At 39.3% G+C, this 23,026-nt stretch overlaps 1 protein-coding gene across 1 annotated transcript in view; it reads left to right on the top strand.

The window, feature by feature from the left end:
* Positions 1-23,026, top strand: part of LOC134746256 (palmitoyltransferase ZDHHC8) — a 41,270-nt gene that overhangs the window by 11,132 nt on the left and 7,112 nt on the right. The window contains exons 4-8 of the mRNA XM_063680595.1: positions 1,947-2,122; positions 2,942-3,136; positions 12,683-12,851; positions 17,088-17,278; positions 19,266-19,418. Of these exons, the coding sequence (XP_063536665.1) occupies positions 1,947-2,122; positions 2,942-3,136; positions 12,683-12,851; positions 17,088-17,278; positions 19,266-19,418 (884 nt within the window). The remainder of the gene's footprint in view (positions 1-1,946; positions 2,123-2,941; positions 3,137-12,682; positions 12,852-17,087; positions 17,279-19,265; positions 19,419-23,026) is intronic.

The raw sequence follows: 23,026 nt of genomic DNA, 5'->3' as shown, positions 1-23,026 counted from the left end.
ATAGCTTCTTTCTTATTTTTTCTTTGATCATAAGGATAAAATGCGATGGCATTATAATAAAAAAAAGTTTTTTCGGTATCAAGTAAAGAACAGGTACTATGTATTTTGTAGTAGGTAAAATTGTGTAAACTTAGTTACCACTTGCAACGTAAAGGCAATTTGTGGCGTTCCATTAGAGACACACAATAGGGGGTATTACTGCAATGTTCTGCCACCAGAGTGCAGCACTAGCCCGTTTAGTAAACAATTGACAAGTTTTTAGAGATAATAAAATATGACATTAATGCACCAAGGGGGGGGTTTGTTTACAGATAACCTACCGGGAAACGCAAATCCGAAATTTCGCTATCTGCCACTATCGCTCGAATATGCAAGAGTGACAGAGATGTTAGATAACGAAATTTCAAATGTTCTTGTTTCGCGATAGACCCTCAGATTGTGGTAGTGGCGCCCCCTACGCATATTCCCTATTTGTGGCGTCCCATTAGAGGCACACAATTCGGCTGTTTTCATGAACAAACATTTAAAAACTTAACCGGCCTATCGTTTTTAGGAAAATCTTGTAGATTGGTGCGGCCTGGAAAAGGGTTAACTAAACAGAAAATTAAAATAACTATCTCCTCTTTTCTCGTTCTCAGGAAATAACGTAGAGATTTCCATTTTCCCTCTTGCGGTCCTCTTGACCTATTAAATTCGTATTACCTTAACGTCAAGTTCTTTATTGCGTGAAAGCATTGTTCCGTGAACGTATTCCAACTTGCACAATACATCTTTTAATACAAACGACGTGTTTAAAATAGAAAAGCCATATTTCTTACGTCCACTCGTAGTTGCATTGAACTACTCTCGTGTCATTGCAAATTCAACCTTGCCCTTTAAGAATAAAGTTTATTTTACAATAAACTTCAAGTTGCTTTAAGGCATTATAAGCTAAAAGTCTCATCCATTGGAGCTTGCGTGTTCTCATCGTAGTAAAAGCAACTTTGTATGCTTTGTATACAATTCATTTTTCAATAAACTATGTTGTTTTAAGCTCATTGTGTCAGCATGATATTTGTAGACTGAATTGTTTATGTCGTGTATGTGGATTATATGGTAAACTTTTAATTGACTTTACCTGTGCTTAATTTTATTTTAACTTTCATAAACTGCATATGACTAAATTGATTACATGAAACTGGAAGCGTATTCTGATTGTAATAAAAAGTTTATTATGAATTTGATCTGGATTTATTATTTGTTATATTAGAAATCATATCCATAACAAATCCAGATACAATTCATAACCTGATGCTTTCTTCGGGCTCTGGTGATACGCCCACGACAACTCATAACTGTTTACAAACAATTTTTACTCAAGTTACACAATTTGGACACTACTGTATTAATCAATATATACATTTAAAATTACTGTATTACTGTATACTGTGTTGGCGAAATCTCAATATAACTTGAGACTCCGGTGCCTGTTAAAATAGAACATTGTTACGGTTGAATATTGCTATACGGCACCCTAAGGCGTTTAATCATTAAGGGAAATAGTCGAAAGATGTGCACTCTGGTAAGTCTCCGTAGTAAAACCGATTAAACCGGTGTTCCAGTAGTCGCAAGTTCGAGTCTTGCCGAAGGTGTAAAATTTTCCGTTTTTTTTAATATAAAAATTTAAGAGTTATGGGAGTTGGAAGGGGTAGACCTCGGCGGACTTTCTCTGATCAGATCGGGGAAATCCTGAAGAAAGGCAGGCCTTTCTTGACCAGGGTCAAGAGCACCCTAAACCGGCGAGCGTGTATGAGGAATGTTATGAAAGTCAAAGAAGCGAAAGAGATATGTCAGGATCGTAGCAAGTGGAAATTCGTGGTCTCTGCCTACCTCTCCGGGAAATAGGCGTGATTATATGTATGTATGTATAAAAAATTACTGTATTAACATAATTTCTTTGTCCACAGACATTTGACCACCACTGCCCTTGGGTGAACAACTGCATAGGGCGCCGTAACTATAGGTTCTTCTTCTTCTTTCTAATATCGCTTTCCATACACATGCTAAGCATATTCGGACTCAGTCTGTACTTCATCATGAACAACAACGGCCGCACTTTGACAGAAGTCGAGCCTATTGTGTCGTATCCTTTTTGAAGTCGTGTAGTTTGTACCTATATGGCTTAAAAGGTAAGTATTTCCTATAAATAGACATCAATTTTTGCAGCAAGACATTAGAGAGTCATAATCGCCAGTATCTTTTTGCGGTTACTTCCTGTTTTCTCAAGATGGTTAGATCTATTTATATAAAATCAATATTTGATTGAAAAAGTATGGCAGATTGTCATTGGGTCAAAGTCAAGTGAAAATCTGATGATGGCATCCTGGAAGCATCAATTAAACTAAAAATATTGTAGTAACGATTTAAGTGCTATAGGTATGTTTATACAAGTGCATTTGCTCATCTAAAGCATTGGTGAAGCAGAACTGCTAATGAAGACTAGTCATGATTGTCATAAATAACTGTATCATATCAGTGTTAGGCTAATTGTAGTTAGTTGTTGTTAGATTAAAATTGACATTATTTAGAGAAAAGTTTTCATCCTACACTAAAATTTTAACTTTCGTCATAAACATAGTCATTTATTTCAATGACAAACTTGTAAGGATGCTTCGTTTTAGCTAGATAACGGCCAAATGATTTAAAATTGTTCTGAGTGGTCGATTGTTTGTCATATTGTCAAATATAATTAGTATAGTAAAAATATCTTAACCCTTAAATGCATGATTTTTTGTATAACTTTTTAATAAATTGAAATAGATGTGTCATGTTGTATAGATTGAGGAAATAATATTTTGGATAGCTGCATATTGAGCCACGGACCATCAAATATACGATGCATATATACATCATTATGCATTTAAGGGTTAATGCACCAGTTACAACCTTAACGCACGACCAGAATGGTGATAATGGGCGTAATAGCCCTCCTAGCCATCCCGATATTCGGGCTGACAGGGTTCCACATGGTGCTGGTGTCGCGAGGCCGCACCACCAACGAGCAGGTCACGGGCAAGTTCACCGGCGGCTACAACCCCTTCTCGAAGGGCTGCTGGTACAACTGCTGCTATGCGCAGTTCGGCCCGCAATATCCTAGGTAAGACACCTGCCTTTACTAGATGACCTAACCGCTTATGCCAAAGAGAAGATGAATTTTACCATCTACAATCACTTCTTGAAGAAATACCGGTCCAATTGTGGTAAGTTAACTACTGATACTATAAAGTACAGACAGACCAACGAGTGTGCTTATCGTTGGGAAGTCTGTGAGATGTATACTTTAGAAAAATGTAAAAATGTACCACGTAGATATGTATATCCTCGTTGCGCTTGCAAATTCCGCTATGTGAGCTTTCAAATTTTGAGAACCCTGCGTAGTTTTCTGATTTTCATTTTGATTGTCAAAAATTGAGAACATGTCGAAATTTACAAGCGCAGCGACGATATTAGTAGGTTACGCGACTTTACTCGATTCTAACGCTGCGTCTTACGTAGGCGAACACTCGCGAACGCAAAGCAAAGCGGCGCGGTGGGCCCAACGCGTTCGCGTTCGCGACGAGATCCCCCACGTAGGACACTTCTATAGGTATCAAAGGATTGATTCACCCCGCTCCGCGCCGCGCCGCTTCGCATTCGCGTGTTGTTCGCCTAAGTAGTACGCTGCGTAAAGGTCTCGGCACTCGGCTTTTGCCAATATCGCGTCGATAGGTGTACGGAGACCCTAAATTTGCAGAAGTCTTTTTGTCATTTTTACGAGACTGTTCTAGGCCCTAGTATTCTGACACTAGAGGTCGACTAAAACAAAAGAATTGAAATTTCCATAATAAAGAAGAGAAAAGACGAACGAAAAGTATAAGCACGTCACTTCAAATAATAACGCCGCTCTCGTCTATTTATAGTTTTAAATGGAAACTCAGATTACATTTTGTATTATATCCCGCCTCTGCAAAATTTAATCTCTCATATTAAATTACCCTTTTCATAAAGGTTACAACAATTTTCTCCGAAAGAAAACATAATGGTTGGCTCTATTTTTAATTAACACAATTAGACGCCAACCCGAGATTTCCTTGGCAATTAGGTTAATTAATCCTTGGTGGGGAGGATGGCGTTTTATCTTTTTTGTAACGGGCGGAAAATAAATGCTTATTGTCCAGTTTTACGGATCGCTGGATAGTTGAGATGGGTCATGGCCTCATGGCTTAGAAGAAGTTTACAGCAAATTCTGAATCCACCCGCCATTTAAATAGTGCTATTTGTTAAAATGGAACTGCTCATGAAGACCAGAATTGAACTAAGAGTTTTAAATGATTCACAGTTAGTTTCACTAGACTTATATTGACCGGGATATAGACCGTGATTACCTTTTGTATTGAGAATTGAACTCTTTTAGGACAACAGATTTTTAAAAGTCTTGCGGCTAATTGTAATTGTTGCGACGTTGCGAGGTGCACTATGGTTGTAAATAATTTATATGGCATTTCTAACTGTTTTTTTTGTACATACTAAAGATTATTTAGTTTTCGTTTTCGTCATAAATAAGCAATCACGGCCACGTTTTATTTTATTTTTATTTTTTATACTAGCATTAATAACTTGTTTCAGCCAATTGGTTGAACCCGAAACCAAGTTCATGCAAGCTTTTTGTCGCCAAAGAAAACGACTTATTACTCGCCGTTACAATAAGAAGGAAGTAAAATTACCCTTAGTTGATGAAAAGTATGTTTATTTCATTTAGTCAGTCGGTACCATACTTATAAGTAAAGATTTCATCTTTAGCGTTGAAGTAGGTACATATATTGAAATGGTTGTTGAACTTATCATATTAGAAATTGCATTATACTCTCGACACACTATTCCTCGCGCTGCCGCGATGGTATGTTGCCCTTTCTGGCCATACACTGCTCTACTCGCGTATTTAATCGCGACGCTCCGCACTTCATATTGCCGGTCCTCTGACTCGTGCCGAAAAACCGACAAAATAGGGAGCGGTGGGCATGACGTGGAGCATTATGAGTAACTCTGCCTACTTTCCTCGCTACTTCCCATGCCGCTCGAATGTGCGGGTTATTATGTTTTTTGTTTTTTGCTGACACTATTTCTCATGTAACAGTTCGTTGGCAGACATGGTAAAGGCACCAGTATCGTATAGATCTGGGGTGTACAATTTCTTCGTCCGGGGGGCTACGAGCAGGCCTCCGCTACATTTTCGCCTCCCTACTAAAGAGGAAAAGTATGCTTATTTCACTTAGTCGGTACCGTACAGTTAAAGTTCCCATTTTATCGTTACGTATCATCTTCCCAAATTTTTCTTAGTAATAGTATTTTGTTTGTTGTTTTCATGTATGAGTGATGTAGGTAAATTGTTCAGTGACAGACTTAGGTAGGGTAAAGACACCATAACCAGTGGTATCTTATACATAGTTACGTTCTTCAGAAGTAATAGTATAATTACAGAAGCGCATATAAATTACTATGTAGATAGTAGTAGTTCAACATCAACATCAAACATTTATTCAGCAAATAGGCCACAGGGGCACTTTTACATGTCAATTTTTACAAACAATAAAATTAACCCAAAATTACAAAAAATAATTACATAAATATAAATGTACACACACAAGAAAAAAAACTAATAAAAACTAACAAAAATAACAGAAGTACTAAAATTGTTTAGAGATGTAAAAGTCTCTAGGTGTCAGAGATTAAATGTATATAATAATAAAAAAGATCATCAAATTATCCAGAGATGTAAAGGGTCTCCAAGACTTGAATTGTTATATAATTAATAAAAAGACAAGATATTAAATCAGACAAACAGACAAGAACCGAATGAAGTGCCTCACGTTAATGCCACTCAAAAGTAGAAACACTTTATTGTACAAAATAAACATAAAACAGGAAAAACTACATAATTTGTACAAAGGCGAACTTATCCCTTTCAGTGATCTCTTCCAGTTAACATTTGATCAATTGAGGGTAATTGGAGAACGGTAGACATCAAAGCTGTACTAAACGGCATAAAAAGAAAATATTGAATTTCCTAAAAGATAGGTAAACCCCTAACAATATATAGTATGGGATGTGAAATAAAACAAATATATAAACAGTCATATGTAGTTATAATATATGATACATATAATACATTCTATACGATATAATACATCTTTTAGATTAAGTTCCGTCCGAAAGCCATAACTATTTTAAACTATGTTAGTTACTTATTAATTCTCAGTAGTGAATGACATAGTACACGAGTAACTTACAATCCCACATTAATAATAGATGACATATTGGGTGGATACCTCTAGTACCTATACCTATTATAGACCGCGGGCCAGGACTGAAAAATTTTTTTTTTTACATCTTCAGGCCACCAGCTGACGTTCTTTCCACCGCCATACAACCGGCTGATGTTTTTATTTATTCACAATAGCATCTAAACTACTATCTGACAAAGTATCAAGCGGGAGGCGATGACTTCATTTATTAATATTTTTTTACGTGTTTCGGTGGCTGCCATTCCTCAACCCACCAACGGAGCGGCAGCTGACGTCCACGAGGCTTCATCATACATAGTCGTTAATATACGAGTTTTCGCCCGGGAAGCGATTGGTCATGGAAATCTGTTCCTGGCCCGCGGTCTATTAGAGTTAATCGAGTAAACCACTCAGGTATGCCACTGCTTGAAGTCCAAAACTAACGACAATAAAGAAAAGTCGCTTACCGCGAGGATTTTCATACGTTGTCCCGCCTGTTCCTATCTTTATCGCACGCGCGTTATTATATCGCTGTCCCGCCCCTGATGCCGGCGGTCAATGACTGCGAGCGGGACAGCTATAATTATGCGCGTGCGATAGAGACAGGTAAAGGTGGGTCGTTGTACGTAATTGCTCGTTGTAAGTGTCCTTTCTTTACACTACTGGGTCTAAATTCTTTTCTTTGTCTTGTTTTTTGTCCCCAAAAAATGTGACAGAGTGGAGCTTTTTGTATGGGGTGAAATTTAATATTTAATTTTTCTCAAAACTCAACTTTTTTAAATTTATTTTATAAAAGGCAATAATAGAAGCGTGACAGAGTGGTCAGAAACAAGACAACGAAAAGAATGTTGATCCTTCCACTATAGTACTTTGCTCTATAAAAATCGTTTCAAAAATACCAAAAGTCTGCCTAGGCATATCACGCTTTTATTGCACTATTCAATCACATTGTGCATCGTCTATTATTTATGTTCGTCAGTAGGTACCCATACCCACAGCCGTGTTGTCGCTACTACAATATTAAAGGAATCGATTTTCCACGCTACACATACTAATGACAAGCCAGCCAGTGGAATGGTGTTGATTATCCCACCTTATGAATGTATTCCGCTTATAAAGTGAAATAGCTCTATTAAGGGGCTACCTGAGGTTTTCATGGATTTTTGACAAGTTTTAAATAGTATCTCCTACTTTTGCACTACATATAGAATTATAAGACAAGCGGCTATCGGTTCTTCAATCTTTCATCTCCATTTTTATCTACCGGATTGTGAAAAAAATGAATACTTATTTATTTATGATTGTTTTAAACATTGTCTAAAAAAAACACTTTTTTCGTATCTCGATTGCTGTGAAAGATCTTACTTATATGAAATCTACATATTCGGGTTCGTCTTAGACGTCTCTAAAAATTTGTCTAAGGTTTTAATTTTAAACTAATTAACACAAAAGTTATGGCCAGAAAACCAGTTTTTTGGCCTAAAATTGTTCAACTTTGATGCCAAATATTTCGAAAACAATGAACTTTGAAGTAAATATGGGATACTATATTGCTAAAATCCGTTGCTGTTAATATGATAAGCTACAAAAAACATTAGAAAACTAAGGGATTCAAATCGAAGGTCATTGGGGCATGGGATCCCCTTAAAGACAATGAAACATAAACATTTAAAACTTTTGCGTTTAAAACACATATATTAAAATATAAATATATAATATATATAAAAGTGTAATATATGAAGTTTTTTATGTGCCTAATCTCGACATCCGCGTCCGCAGATGTGAACCTTTAAAAATCCGCATCCGCGAATGTCAAAAAATCGGCATTCGCAACATCCTTGCGTCAGACAAACGTGAACCGAGTTAACGTCTTCAAAATATTGTATTTTTCAAATCAGGCTTTTTCCATAAAGAATAAACTGGCTTGAAAAGAATTGTATTTGTAGAAGTTATATGTGCCTTCCCTTCCCAGTGATTTTCAATTTATCGAGACGATTCGCTTGAATGAAGGCAAAGGTCGGCGGGGTTTACAATTGAACTTCTATACCCCGCTCCGGGTCATTCCTGGTGCAAAGGTTATCTATTGCGGTTCAACGGGGAAACGCAGCGAGCGTGCTGGGAACTTTGGCGCCTGGAGTGACTCGGGGTGGGTTATTTGATTAGTGGTTAATTATGCTGCTTGTGCTTTTTTTATGTTCTGTTTTTTTTTTGTTTTGTAATTAAATAATTTAATTTAATAATTGAAATTGTAATTGTAATCATAAATAAATCATATACTTCTATACCTATTGATTCCTATACAACCTATTTTCACATAACCTAATATGTTTTCTCATTACATCCTGACGTAAAATCAGATTATTATTCACAACGACGGGACTTAATCGCGTAAAATAAGGTTTAAGTTCCGTCGTTGTGAATAATAATGAGTAAAAATAGTGAAAGTTTAAATCAGTATAATATAAAATCAGATTATTATTCACAACGACGGGACTTAATCGCGTAAAATAAGTTTTATGTTCCGTCGTTGTGAATAATAATGAGTAAAAATAGTGAAAGTTTAAATCAGTATAATATAAAATCAGATTATTTCTTTAGTATTATATTGTATTTTTCAAATCAGGCTTTTTTCATAAAGAATAAACTGGCTTGAAAAGAATGGTATTTGTAGAAGTTATATGTGTCCCAGTGATTTTCAATTTATCGAGACGATTCGCTTGAATGAAGGCAAAGGTCGGCGGGGTTTGCAATTGAACTTCTATACCTATTGATTCCTATACAACCTATTTTCACATAACCTAATATGTTTTCTCATTACATCCTGACGTAAAAATCAGATTTTTATTCACAACGACGGGACTTAATCGCGTAAAATAAGTTTTAAGTTCCGTCGTTGTGAATAATAATGAGTAAAAATCGTGAAAGTTTAAATCAGTATAATATAAAATCAGATTATTATTCACAACGACGGGACTTAATCGCGTAAAATAAGTTTTAAGTTCCGTCGTGAATAATAATGAGTAAAAATAGTGAAAGTTTAAATCAGTATAATATAAAATCAGATTATTTCTTTAGTGAGATAAGTGATGTGTCACACACTTTACGTGGTCATAAAAACGTGGGCACGTTTATCTCTCATCATTCTTTATCATCTCCTGTTTCAGAGTCCGCTTTCCTACTTTTTAGGGGTCTAGCCAAAATGGCATAAACGGAACCCTTATAGTTTCGTCATGTCCGTCTGTCTGTCCGTATGTCAGAATCATTTTACTCTGGAGCTATAAGATAAACTTTAAGAAATTTGGAACGTAGCTCTATTTTGTGAGCCGCTGCTTAGTTTAAAAGTAAAAATTTATAAAAAACACTCCATACTAATATAAATATAAACACTAACCTAACCTAACTAATATTCATTCATATTCATATATTTATTCATAAAGTAAATTACACGTCCAGAGTACATAAAATAAAATTACAAAGTAAACATCGTTTAAACTTAAAAACAAATCATAGCATACATATATCTTAAAGCGTAAAACGTAAATACAATAATATATCATGTCAGTAAAGGATATTAAGATCTTATGTATAATAAAAACTCGGTAGATATATGCCTACTTGCCTACCCAAAGTTTGGCAAACGTGTAAAGATATGAAAAACTATTCTAATTGTATCCAAGTTAAGTTGTAAAGTGTCTTAAAATAAACCTACGAAAAAGTAAAACTGTCAGTCGTAATTATAAATTCAAATAATTCTAAATTTGGTCACATTTGGTGTATCCATATAATAATGAATGAATTAAAAATAAAGATTCACAATGAAAATAATGTCCCATGAAAACAGCGAAATTAGACTTTTACATCGTGCGTGTGGATCGATGACACCTTGTCGAAAAATGTGACTAAACAAATGAAATTTTACATGGTGGCGTTACGAGGTTTCTGATTGGCCTCTTATTGCAATTTTATACTTTTAAGATACTATTTAACACGAGTGGAAATATAGTATTTGTGTTATCCTATTTCTAAACTATATTTGAAAAGAAATTCTTTCGCTGTATATCCAAAGAAATAAGAAACGAAACAAAATAAGTGCAAACTCACTCGTGTGGAAAATTAGTTTTTCTCACGGTAGGAAGGTACTGTTCTTTCATAAGTTCAGTAACATGTTTATGTCCCCCAATTATTATCCTCGAGTACGTTCCCTGTGGCTTCGTATCGTAATTTAATTCTAGTTCAACCAACGAATGCGTCTGAAACAAAGATTATTCCAACCGTGAAATTGAGTTGAATATTTTTTTCTGATAATATTTCGTGATCATTTATTGAATTTATATATGTATTTTGCGTATGAGTAACAACAATCTATCTCGAAGAAATTAAGTTAGTTTGATCTGTTGTTCTTCGTGTTATGTTGTATTTTGGCTGTATGACACGACACGACGTTTTTGGACAATTGACAGATCTGAAAATTTGGACTCGCCGTAGCAAAACTGTAATCATCGCTTTTGTAATACTATCAGTAGTACTATCACATACGTAGCATAGACAATACAGGGCAGTCTCAGATATCAATAATAGGTAGAGCCTTTAGAAGGACCCCCGATGGACCCGAAACATATAATATAGGGCCAACAGCGACTAATAATTAACGTGATTGTAACCGTTGTAATCTAAATATTTAAAAAATGTCTCACGAAAGTTTAATATCGGTTAGATCTCAACCAATAAAAATTGTAAAATCTATAGAGCTTTATAAGAAATAAGATAAGATAAAGATTATTTGAAATAAAAATAAAAATTTAAATTGTTTTTTTTTTATTTTTATTTTATTGCACAAAAGAACACAGAAAAGGTATACACATACAGCAGTTGTTTCTAAGAATTGGTTCATAACTAGATTGACTATGGAGTTTCCAGGAGAAAGGAAATATTACTATTCGATACAGTTGACGGTAGTATTCATTTCCGCTGGACAATTCGATTTAATTTCAGAAAAGTAAATCGCCGTTGGTACTCACAAACGGGGAAAATGCAGAAAATACGGCTTTTTAGAGGTTCTCAATGAGCGTATCCTTGTATATTTTTCTGTGAAAGACATTTAATTGCCTAAACTATACTGTACAATCAAAAGGATTCTTTGGTTGCCTGTGTAATTTTAGCAGTATAATATAATGTATGTACATATGAATGTATGTAGTATTGTTATTTCTTATTTCATTTAATTATGTAACTAATTTCTAACGTAGAGTGGTAACTACTGAGTGTATCTTCGAAGTCAATATTTAATTTAAAGAACCAATCCCAAAATTGTGAAAGAAAAAAAAAACAGTTTGACCCCCTAAAGGAAAAACGTTCGTCCGTTCGTTCGTCTGTCTGTCAAGACCCTTTATCTCTCGGGAACGCGTGGAGGTATCGAGTTGAAATTAAAACCATATGGGGCATTTTCTATGAAAAGGGACCTTATTGTCGATGGCGCTTACGCCGACGCCGCACAGCGTCGCGCGGCATTGTATTTATATCGTAACATCGTTTATAATGGCGTAAGCGCCATCTACAATAAGATCCCGTTTTATAGAAAATACCACATATACTCAGATCTACAGTCCCTTGAAGCTGTGAAAAAATCAAATTTCAAAGTTAACGTAAAAGAAAGATACGGCCTTTTATACCGCAAAGAACGTATATTTCGACACACTCAAGAGAATCTTAATTTATGGGGTAGGTACTTCCCGTTGCCATAGAACTATAAATTTGGACAAGTAATATCGTCTTACACTACAAGTTACGTTACGGGGAAAAACTGAAAACCATAAAATTTGAAAAAATCTTTCGTTATCCTGACATTTTGCCACGGATCATGGGCGCCTGGGGTCCGCTTGACAACTAAATAAAAAACAAGTTGAATTTGTACGGAACCCTCGGTGGGCGAGTCCGACTCGCACTTGTCCGGTTTTTTTACATGGATCAGTCACTTTTTGTGTTTCACGATTTTGGAGTATTTGGAGTTAGTCGCTAATACTTCCGTAGAGTATGACGGTAAATAACCTGTATACTTATTTAATTAATTTTTAACAAGCAGAAACGTCTGCGATTGATGCTATTAAGCTTAGAATAAACTTAAAAGTGGAAAAATTACTGCCTTGGCTGAGACTTGAACTCACGGCCTCTTACGGTAGATGTCGCTAGGGTCCCCTGGACCCATATAGTGGGAAGATTTGCTGACTATGGATGAGGTCTTGGTGGCTCAGTTGGCAGAGCGCTGGAGTATCGATCCAGAGGCCGTGAGTTCAAGTCTCACCCAAGGCAGTAATTTTTCCACTTAAATTTACTTATTTAATGTTTTCGAGTTTTCTATACACTAAACCCCCTCTCCCTTCTTCCAGCCTAGTCCGCCCATCGAAATACGTATACAAGGGCAAGAAGCGCCGCGAGCTCCGGCCGCCCTCCGACTCGGCCATATCGACAATCGCGACCGACCATCAGGTAAAGACGTACACGGCCGACAACGGGACGGCGCACCGCGTGGTCGGCGCACACGCGCACTATAACAAGGTGAGAGCCAGACGCTTGGTGCTGTTGCTAGGTTGTAAGCTAGAGTAAGGGCCAGTTGCACCAACCACACTTGACAGACTGATCAACATCACTCAGTAGGGAACTATGAAGTCCCATATAATAAAATTTAGCGAACGCTTTAACGGTGACAGACGGTTTGGTGCAACCGACCCTAAGGCTTGGTCACACGCGCTCGTGTAACTACGCAGTGTGACGCAGCAGTCTTCACGTAGACTTCGCGCAGTCGGTGTGGCCAAGCTTAAAATCGTACACGAAATCTCATTCCCTTTTCATAGAACACTAGTTTGACAAGTGACAAACAGTTGGTTTTATTTTGGTTTAGGGCTCTGGGGTCCTAGGATAGCTGTGTCGACACATAGCGGCCTATTACTACTACTACATCCATGTTAACCGTATTATTTCGTATGTAGACGGCGGGTATAGAGATACATATATGACGGCCCCGTTATCCTATGAAACTAGAGCTTTACTCCCTGGAATGGTCCGAAGCCGCTACGGATTTAACGGTGGTGTTCACGCCATATTGGAGCGCGCTTTCGTGTATAAACTACTGATATGCCGGCAAAAAGTTTATCAAATTACGAAACTTTCCACGTGGAAGACTCAGAAATTTCTCAGCATTGCCTATTGGAAATTCACAATAGAAATCTATAGAAATTTTATAGAATTTTCTAAAAACTTTAACAAGATTTTAAACACTTTCTGCAAGCATATCTCTAGTATTAACGTATATGTCCGTATTCATATGAATAGACTACGTATTATCAGCTTACTTTGACAAGTTGTTTTAAATAATGGTCCTCTAAATCTTTGACTGTGTTTTCATCACTTAAAATCATTTACAAAAAAATACGGAGTTTATTTTTAAGGTTATGGTGCTATGTTCACACCATTGTTATAGAAAATGAGCATAACACTTGTTTATTGACAAAAGCTTCAAGTTTAAAGGAATTCACTTTTTTATGTCGTTCAATAACATTGGCTTATTTAATATTATTTTCGGTTACCGCGATAGTTACTCATGAAATAAAACTATGAAAACACCCGTTGACCACGAAGGCTTTAAAGGGTTCGAAACGTCGGGATGTATTATAAATTCAATATACGCGATATAATCCGTTTTCATAGTTTTATTTCTTTGGCTTATTTAATTTTAGTAATATATTTGCGGTTCCTCGCGTCTATGACCGTCTGGACGAACGGGATAAAACCAAAAGTTTTTGTCAATAATATTGAAAAGAAAATGAATTACTAGTTGAAAATATTAAATACGCAGCTTAATAGCGAAGAACAAAAGGAATATGGATCATGTGACCATGGAATAAGGTCGAAAGAAATTGAATAAAACACATAGCACACAGTGTAATATTATGTTAAATGTACATAATATGTTGTTCATGTTTAGCTTGCTTCATGGTGTTTGCACTAATATTGCGGGAAAACAGTAACAAATTTTTAACAACGAGTAATTTACAATTTCCACACAGAAAGTGCCTCGTGAGGCCCTTATGTACAAAATTCAACGGCGCCACGCCGTTTTGTCGCCTAAATAGTGTTTAAATAAATAAATAAAAAAGTTATTAAAGTTTTTAGGGTTCCGTACCCAAAGGGTAAAAACGGGACCCTAGTACTAAGACTCCGCTGACCGTCTGTCTGTCACCGGGCTGTAATCTCGTGAACCGTGATAGCTAGACAGTAGAAATTTTCACAGATGATGTATTTCTGTTGCCGCTATAACAACAAATACTAAAAAGTACGGAACCCGGTGGGCGAGTCCGACTCGCACTTATCCGATTTTCAGTTTATAAAATTAAATGCATATATATGTTAGTCTGAAAGGTATTTGTAAACTGGAAATTGTTGCCCGATTTAAATTTTTAAATAAATAAATAAAATCATGAGTATGAGTATGAGTATGTATATATTACAAAATTTAATAAAGTATTCACAAGTAATACAAATACTATGTACTTAACTAAATAAATAAAGTTTTACTACTATCTTTAATCAATCCCTCGTTTTGAATTAATTTTCTTATAACTTGATTTTGGTTAAATATTGCATGGATTATAATTTTCATCGGATAGCCTATCTTTCCTATACTTACAATTAATACTGTTAATACTCTAGAAACTTTCTAAATATACTTGTGTAACTATATTTTTGTTAAATATTGCATGGATTCTATTTCATTTGGATCGTTACTAATACTAATCAAACTTCATACAAAAACTAAATGCCAATGTTTCATCTTAGTACCATTTTATAATAGGTCATTAAGCCCATTAAGTTCTCATCGAGGTACTTGTCTAGCCCGCTCATATGCCATGTTAGATAACATATCATATAACATGAAAAGTAAGATGACTTTATACAACCGCTGTAAAAAGATATTAAGTCAATGATGATTGATGAATGATTTTTCTTATAAATAAAATAAATAAAAGCTAGGAAAAAAATATATTTTGTAATTCATGGCTTCAGAATCCTCAGATATTATATTGGTGTGAGGCTGTGTGTACCTTATAATGTACATATTCAAATTTATATCTCAACGCTTTTGAAAAACAGAAGGTTATATTTAGTTCCATTAGGACTTTTTAATAACGTAAATATTAATTTTTAACAAGCAGAAACGTCTGCGATCGATGCTATTAAGCTTAGAATAAATTTAAAAGTGGAAAAATTACTGCCTTGGGTGAGACTTGAACTCACGGCCTCTGGATGGACTCAGAGGCCGTGAGTTCAAGTCTCACCCAAGGCAGTAATTTTTCCACTTTTAAATTTATTCTAAACGTAAATATTGAAAACATAGTATAAAACAAAGTCGATTCTCTGTCTGTCCATATATATGCTTAGATCTTTGAAACTACGCAACGGATTTTAATGCGGTTTTATAGGGTTCCGTACCCAAAAGGTAAAAACGGGACCCTATTACTAAGACTCCGCTGTCCGTCTGTCTTGTCACCAGGCTGTATCTCATGAACCCTGATAGCTAGACAGTTGAAATTTTCACAGATGATGTATTTCTATTGCCGCTATAACAACAAATACTAAAAAGTACGGAACCCTCGGTGCGTGAGTCCGACTCGCACTTGGCCGGTTTTTTTAATATTTAGGATTCTCAAGGGTCGGCAATGCTTAAGTAGCTCCTGTGATGTTGCTTATGTCAATGGGCGACGATGACTGCTTCCCATCAGGCGGCTCGTCTGCTCGTTTGCTATCACATAAAAAAAAACAATACCATGTTTTACGGTTACTCAGCCAATGATATAATTCCACAGATACAAAAGTTGTATCTCATCGGCGAAATGACTGAGTCACGTGGCTTTGTTTACATTATTTTAATGTGCTAATGGAATAGGTTAATAATTCACAAAAAAAATGCTTTAGAAATTGAGGAACATTTCCATTCTTTGTTTCATTTTATAAAGTTCATCTTCTTTTCCTTTTATTACACCCTAGAGACCACCCTAAATAGACTGTTTAGTTATCATGCTTTTAGAGCAAACTATAACATACCTTCAATTCACCACATAAGGTCGTTTTTGCACTTGCACTTTTATGTCTTTCGTGAATTGAAGACATGGGTATGTCTGGCTCTCTACTTTCTAACATTTCTTTAGTGCTTCTGGGGACCAGGTGATTTGTTATATTTTACTGAATTTATATTTTAACATGTTATTTGGTCGCAGGTGATCTCTGTTTACCAGTTGTTGATCATGTCAACTTCGCTTTCATACAATTAATACTTCAGGACAAAATATTACATGCATTTATTTCCATACCTACTAATTTACTACTTCTTTTTTAATTTATTCTGGATTACACGTTTTAAGTATTTAAGTTTGTAATAATTGAACCATAATTTACCTTCTGTTCATAGTGTTCGTTTGTCTATCTTGATTTATTTATTGTTTCACTCTCAATTGCTCAAAGGTTGACTAGAAGAGATCCCTTACAGGGATAAGTTCGCCTTTGTACATTGTATATATTTTGTTTTTATTGTGCTTGTAATCTGCCTTATGTACAATAAAGTGTTTACATACATACATAAAATACAAATTACCAAATAATCATTAATATGATGATCTCGTTTATCGTTACACAAAAGACACCCTCCTTTATTACTTAAAATATACTTCGTTCTTATTTATTTATAAACGTTTCGTGCTAGCCACGTAATTCCATCACTAACCATCCAAGCCCCACCAGCTATCCCCCGGTCGCGAAGAGCCCTCCTGCGAGATGGAAGGGCCGGGCGCCTCCCAGTCCGCCGACTGCGAGCCCACGCCGCCGCCGATGCAGCGCCGCGGGTCCGGCGCGAACCTGTTCCCGCCCGCCGACCATCACCTGCCGCCGCGACATCACTACCCGCGGCTCAGCCCGCTCTCTAGGAACACTAGGTGAGTGTGAGACGGACACGCCGACTGCGAGCCCACGCCGCCGCCGATGCAGCGCCGCGGGTCCGGCGCGAACCTGTTCCCGCCCGCCGACCATCACCTGCCGCCGCGACATCACTACCCGCGGCTCAGCCCGCTCTCTAGGAACACTAGGTGAGTGTGAGACGGACACGCCGACTGCGAGCCCACGCCGCCGCCGATGCAGCGCCGCGGGTCCGGCGCGAACCTGTTCCCGCCCGCCGACCATCACCTGCCGCCGCGACATCACTACCCGCGGCTCAGCCCGCTCTCTAGGAACACTAGGTGAGTGTGAGACGGACACGCCGACTGCGAGCCCACGCCGCCGCCGATGCAGCGCCGCGGGTCCGGCGCGAACCTGTTCCCGCCCGCCGACCATCACCTGCCGCCGCGACATCACTACCCGCGGCTCAGCCCGCTCTCTAGGAACACTAGGTGAGTGTGAGACGGACACGCCGACTGCGAGCCCACGCCGCCGCCGATGCAGCGCCGCGGGTCCGGCGCGAACCTGTTCCCGCCCGCCGACCATCACCTGCCGCCGCGACATCACTACCCGCGGCTCAGCCCGCTCTCTAGGAACACTAGGTGAGTGTGAGACGGACACGCCGACTGCGAGCCCACGCCGCCGCCGATGCAGCGCCGCGGGTCCGGCGCGAACCTGTTCCCGCCCGCCGACCATCACCTGCCGCCGCGACATCACTACCCGCGGCTCAGCCAGCTCTCTAGGAACACTAGGTGAGTGTGAGACGGACACGCCGACTGCGAGCCCACGCCGCCGCCGATGCAGCGCCGCGGGTCCGGCGCGAACCTGTTCCCGCCCGCCGACCATCACCTGCCGCCGCGACATCACTACCCGCGGCTCAGCCCGCTCTCTAGGAACACTAGGTGAGTGTGAGACGGACACGCCGACTGCGAGCCCACGCCGCCGCCGATGCAGCGCCGCGGGTCCGGCGCGAACCTGTTCCCGCCCGCCGACCATCACCTGCCGCCGCGACATCACTACCCGCGGCTCAGCCCGCTCTCTAGGAACACTAGGTGAGTGTGAGACGGACACGCCGACTGCGAGCCCACGCCGCCGCCGATGCAGCGCCGCGGGTCCGGCGCGAACCTGTTCCCGCCCGCCGACCATCACCTGCCGCCGCGACATCACTACCCGCGGCTCAGCCCGCTCTCTAGGAACACTAGGTGAGTGTGAGACGGACACGCCGACTGCGAGCCCACGCCGCCGCCGATGCAGCGCCGCGGGTCCGGCGCGAACCTGTTCCCGCCCGCCGACCATCACCTGCCGCCGCGACATCACTACCCGCGGCTCAGCCCGCTCTCTAGGAACACTAGGTGAGTGTGAGACGGACACGCCGACTGCGAGCCCACGCCGCCGCCGATGCAGCGCCGCGGGTCCGGCGCGAACCTGTTCCCGCCCGCCGACCATCACCTGCCGCCGCGACATCACTACCCGCGGCTCAGCCCGCTCTCTAGGAACACTAGGTGAGTGTGAGACGGACACGCCGACTGCGAGGCCACGCCGCCGCCGATGTAGCACCTTGGCCTAGGTATTATAAGACACGGACTCCGACCCCTTATTTTGAGTTTCTATACAGGGTGCCTGAAAAATAAGTGCATTCCCGTTGCCAGGGAGGTTTTGGGATTATGCTGAGCAACTTTAACTATGGGACCAACCACGAAATCGCGAAAAAAAATTTACCCTCCCATAGAAAATGGACCAGCCAAAATGTATGAAACAGCCAAATTTTTTTTTGCAATTTCGGGGTTGGTCCCATAGTAAAAGTTGCTCAGTATAATCCCAAAACCTCCCTGGCAACGGGAATACACTTGTTTTTTAAGCACCGTGTATATGCCAGGCCAGCTTCCAGTCCGTTCCTCTTATTCATGCGTGAGACCCGGCTGTGTCTCGCACATGAATTACTCACACTTATTTGTGATAATATTAATAACTTTCTAAATCACATTTCAGCCATGGCAACACAACAACCGGCTACCGCGTAGTGATGGAGCCCCTGCGCTACGACGGCGGCGCGAACGGCGCGCGGCCCTCACCCACCATGCAACAGCGCATCAAGTCGCTCGGAGTGGCAACGCCGCTCGCCGTGAGCAGTCCTGTGCGGAGGTATGTAGATAGTTGAGCTGGAGTTTAAAGGTCCGCGTAGTGAAGGAGCTTCTTCGCTACGACGGAGCCAGCCATCATGCCACCGCGCAACAAGTCGCTCGGAGTGGCAACGCCGCTCGCCGTGAGCAGTCCTGTGCGGAGGTATGTAGATAGTTGAGCTGGAGTTTAAAGGTCCGCGTAGTGAAGGAGCTTCTTCGCTACGACGGAGCCAGCCACCATGCCACAGCGCAACAAGTCGCTCGGAGTAGCAACGCCGCTCGCTGTGAGCAGTCCTGTGCGGAGGTACGTGGATAGTTGAGCTGGAGTTTAAAGGTCCGCGTAGTGAAGGAGCTTCTTCGCTACGACGGAGCCAGCCACCATGCCACAGCGCAACAAGTCGCTCGGAGTAGCAACGCCGCTCGCCGTGAGCAGTCCTGTGCGGAGGTACGTGGATAGTTGAGCCGGAGTTTAAAGGTCCGCGTTGTGATGGAGCACCTCCGCTACATCGGCGCGTGGCTCTGTCCCGCCATGCAACAGTGCATCAAGTCGCTCGGAGTGGCAACGCCGCTCGCCGTGAACAGTCCTGTGCAGAGGTATGTGCAAGATAGTTGAGCTGGAATTTAAAGGTTTTAAGAATAAATTAAAATAAGTGCGATAATTAAAAGACTGAAAGAGAAATTGCACTCTTTGCCAAAGACTTGTGTAGACTTGCAAGAGTTGTAAAGCTTAAGAATTTGTGGTTCAAATTTGTCAGTTGAAGAGCTTTAAGTTACTCTCTTAAAGAACTGAGTTTTTTCTGTTTAATTTGACTAAATATCTTAAACTGGATATGTGAAACACATCGCTATAAAAGCTGAATTTATGCGGAAAATTTAATAGATTATTTTTTATATGTCAGTTTACAGTATTTTTTGGTCTCTTTAGTTTAGATGGGAGTTTCTTTAAATTTCGGCTCAAATGTTATTAAGACGTTCTACATACTCATAATGTGCTTCCGTGACTATTATTGTGATCCAAATTATTTCCAGTGCATTAAAATGCACTAAACTGAGAACTACTGAATTATTACTGAACATATTGAAGAATTGTTAAAATAGATATTTATTATGAGTTCCCATTATATCATGGCCTTTTCCCATAAACGTTAACCATACAAAAGACAAGTGAATAAAATTGAAAATACCCTGCAAGTATTTATAAAAGTTTCCCATTATTTTAACCAGACGGCGTAATATGTAGATGGGACTAATAACGTACTAAGTCGCGCTAACTTTATGCCCACCGTTCTTCAGTTATATGACAAACGCAGCTTGTATGACGTTATTTACTTGTCTTTGTTACCATGGACGAATAAAACAATACTGACAATGTCTGTACAAAGCATTCCTCCAATTCAGAGCCATTTTGAAAATAAATCTAGTTATGACCACAGGTCTAAGCGCCAAACACAATGGATGGAACTTAGACCTGCTGCGGTAGTGACATCTAACGTCAGTTTTGGAGGAACAATATTTTGTTTAGACGTCGGTCATCAGACGACATTCGGATGTCAGCTGCAGCTACTACTTTTTCGATGTTACCGCCGCCGCGATGCCTTACTCATTTGATCAAGAAAATTTCCGGTTACACTAGCGATATCAACGCCGCCAGAGACGTAGCTACTAACTAGAGGATATGGCGCCCGGGGCAGTCACCAAATTTGCGCCCCCCAACGACTGACAAGTTTCCCTGCTGCTGCCTTTTGCCCATTTTGGCGCCCCTCCTTGGATGGCGTCCGGGGCACTTGCCCCCTCTGCCCCCCCCCCTCTAGTTACGCCACTGAACGCCGCAGCAGCGATATCGCAACAGTAATACATCCGAATGTTATCTTTCTTGTTTTATTCGTCCATGTTTATACTAAAATGTCTTTGATACTAAATTCCCCAGTCCACTGCATCGCTTTGTTTTTCTTTTATATGTATAACAGGTTATAATTTGCATGTAAATTGGTTTGCATTCTCACATGTTTAGCAGTGAATAATATTTGGGTACACTTTTTTATTAATGTGTCACTGGTGTACATTGCTTCGTTTATGTTTGAAGGTTTGACTCCATTTTAGCCATTTTAAGAAAAAAATATGTTTCAGACAAGACACATTTAAGAGTAGGCGAGCTCGGCCGAATTGCACCTTCCCATACAAACGTAGTTCCGCTCTCATTTTAAAACTACGTGTTGGATTGTAATGAAACTTTGCACATACAATGACATGAGGTATATCTAAGTCTGAAATTAGTTTATATAACTCTAGTTTATAAAACAAACGAAATAGAGCAAAAACAAGTTTTGTATAAAAAACTTAAATTCGCTGTATTTTTTTAACTATGGTATCTGAAGCTACATAAACTAATTACAGACATAGATATACCTTATCCTATTGTAAGTACAAAATTTCAGAGCAATCTAGCTAGTCGTTTTAAAATGAGAGCGGAACTACGTTTGTATGGAGAACCGAGCTTGTCGGGGACCCTTAATGGTTGTCAACAAGGAGCACAGAAATGCCTTTAGAAATCGTTCCTTATTGACAGCTAAGGTGTCAAGACGAAAAGTTTTCATATAATGTTAATAAATTGATTTAAGGGCTAAATTTGAGCAAACCTTGATGTCATGTTACATTTAGAATTATATAAAATTCTATTAATATATGTGTATTAATATAATATATGTTATGAATTGAATTCTTCTAAAATATATTTAAAAACTGAGCAAAACATGTAAAAAATTTATTTATGTGTAAATATAATAGTTTATAATTTAATAGCCTACCATAGAGAATTTGCTACGCATTTTTGCTATACTCCTTTTGATATTTTAATAGATTCCTTAGAAGATATTAGCAACATTACATCAAGTAGTATTCAAAATAAAATTTATACAATTTTAAAAACCGGCCAAGTGCGAGTCGGACTCGCGCGCGAAGGGTTCCGTACCATTCCGCAAAAATCGGCAAAAAATAACTGTTGTATGGGAGCCCCCACTTAATTATTAATTTTATTCTGTTTTTAGTATTTGTTGTTATAGCGGCAACAAAAATACATCACCTGTGAAAATCTCAACTGTCTAGCTATCACGGTTCATGAGATACAGCCTGATGACAGACAGACGGCCAGTAGGGATAGGGACCCGTCTTTACCCTTTGGGTACGGAAACCTAAAAAGGTAAAATAATGAAATTTAATCGCCGTTATTAGCTTAAGTCAGTCAGTTGTTCGGAACTGTCAAATTTGTGTTCTAAATGACAGGCCGATATCATCCGGCGGACTGATAGTCAGTGGGCCCCTTTAGGACCGTAGGACGCTAGGAGTTAAAGGGGCCCACTGACTCCGCCTGACGATATCGGCCTGTCAGTTAGAACAAAAATTGGACAGTTCCGAACAACTGACAGGCCGATATCGTCCGGCGGACTGATAGTCAGTGGGCCCCTTTATACTAGTTAATTATCAGTTATCACCAATGAAATTCAAATAATTATTAAATGGATATTTGCATTTTGTTCGGTCCGCTCCATTAAAAAAGAAATTGTGTTCTATTTGCTCATACCATTGATTCAAATTCATGTTAAGCTCAGTTTTTGAAAATCAAATTTCCATTCT

The sequence above is a fragment of the Cydia strobilella genome, chromosome 12 (assembly GCF_947568885.1).
Source record: "Cydia strobilella chromosome 12, ilCydStro3.1, whole genome shotgun sequence".
Taxonomy (NCBI): Eukaryota; Metazoa; Arthropoda; class Insecta; order Lepidoptera; family Tortricidae; genus Cydia; species Cydia strobilella.
Note: the sequence above shows the minus strand (reverse complement) of the source record. Positions and strands in the feature narration are given on the sequence as shown.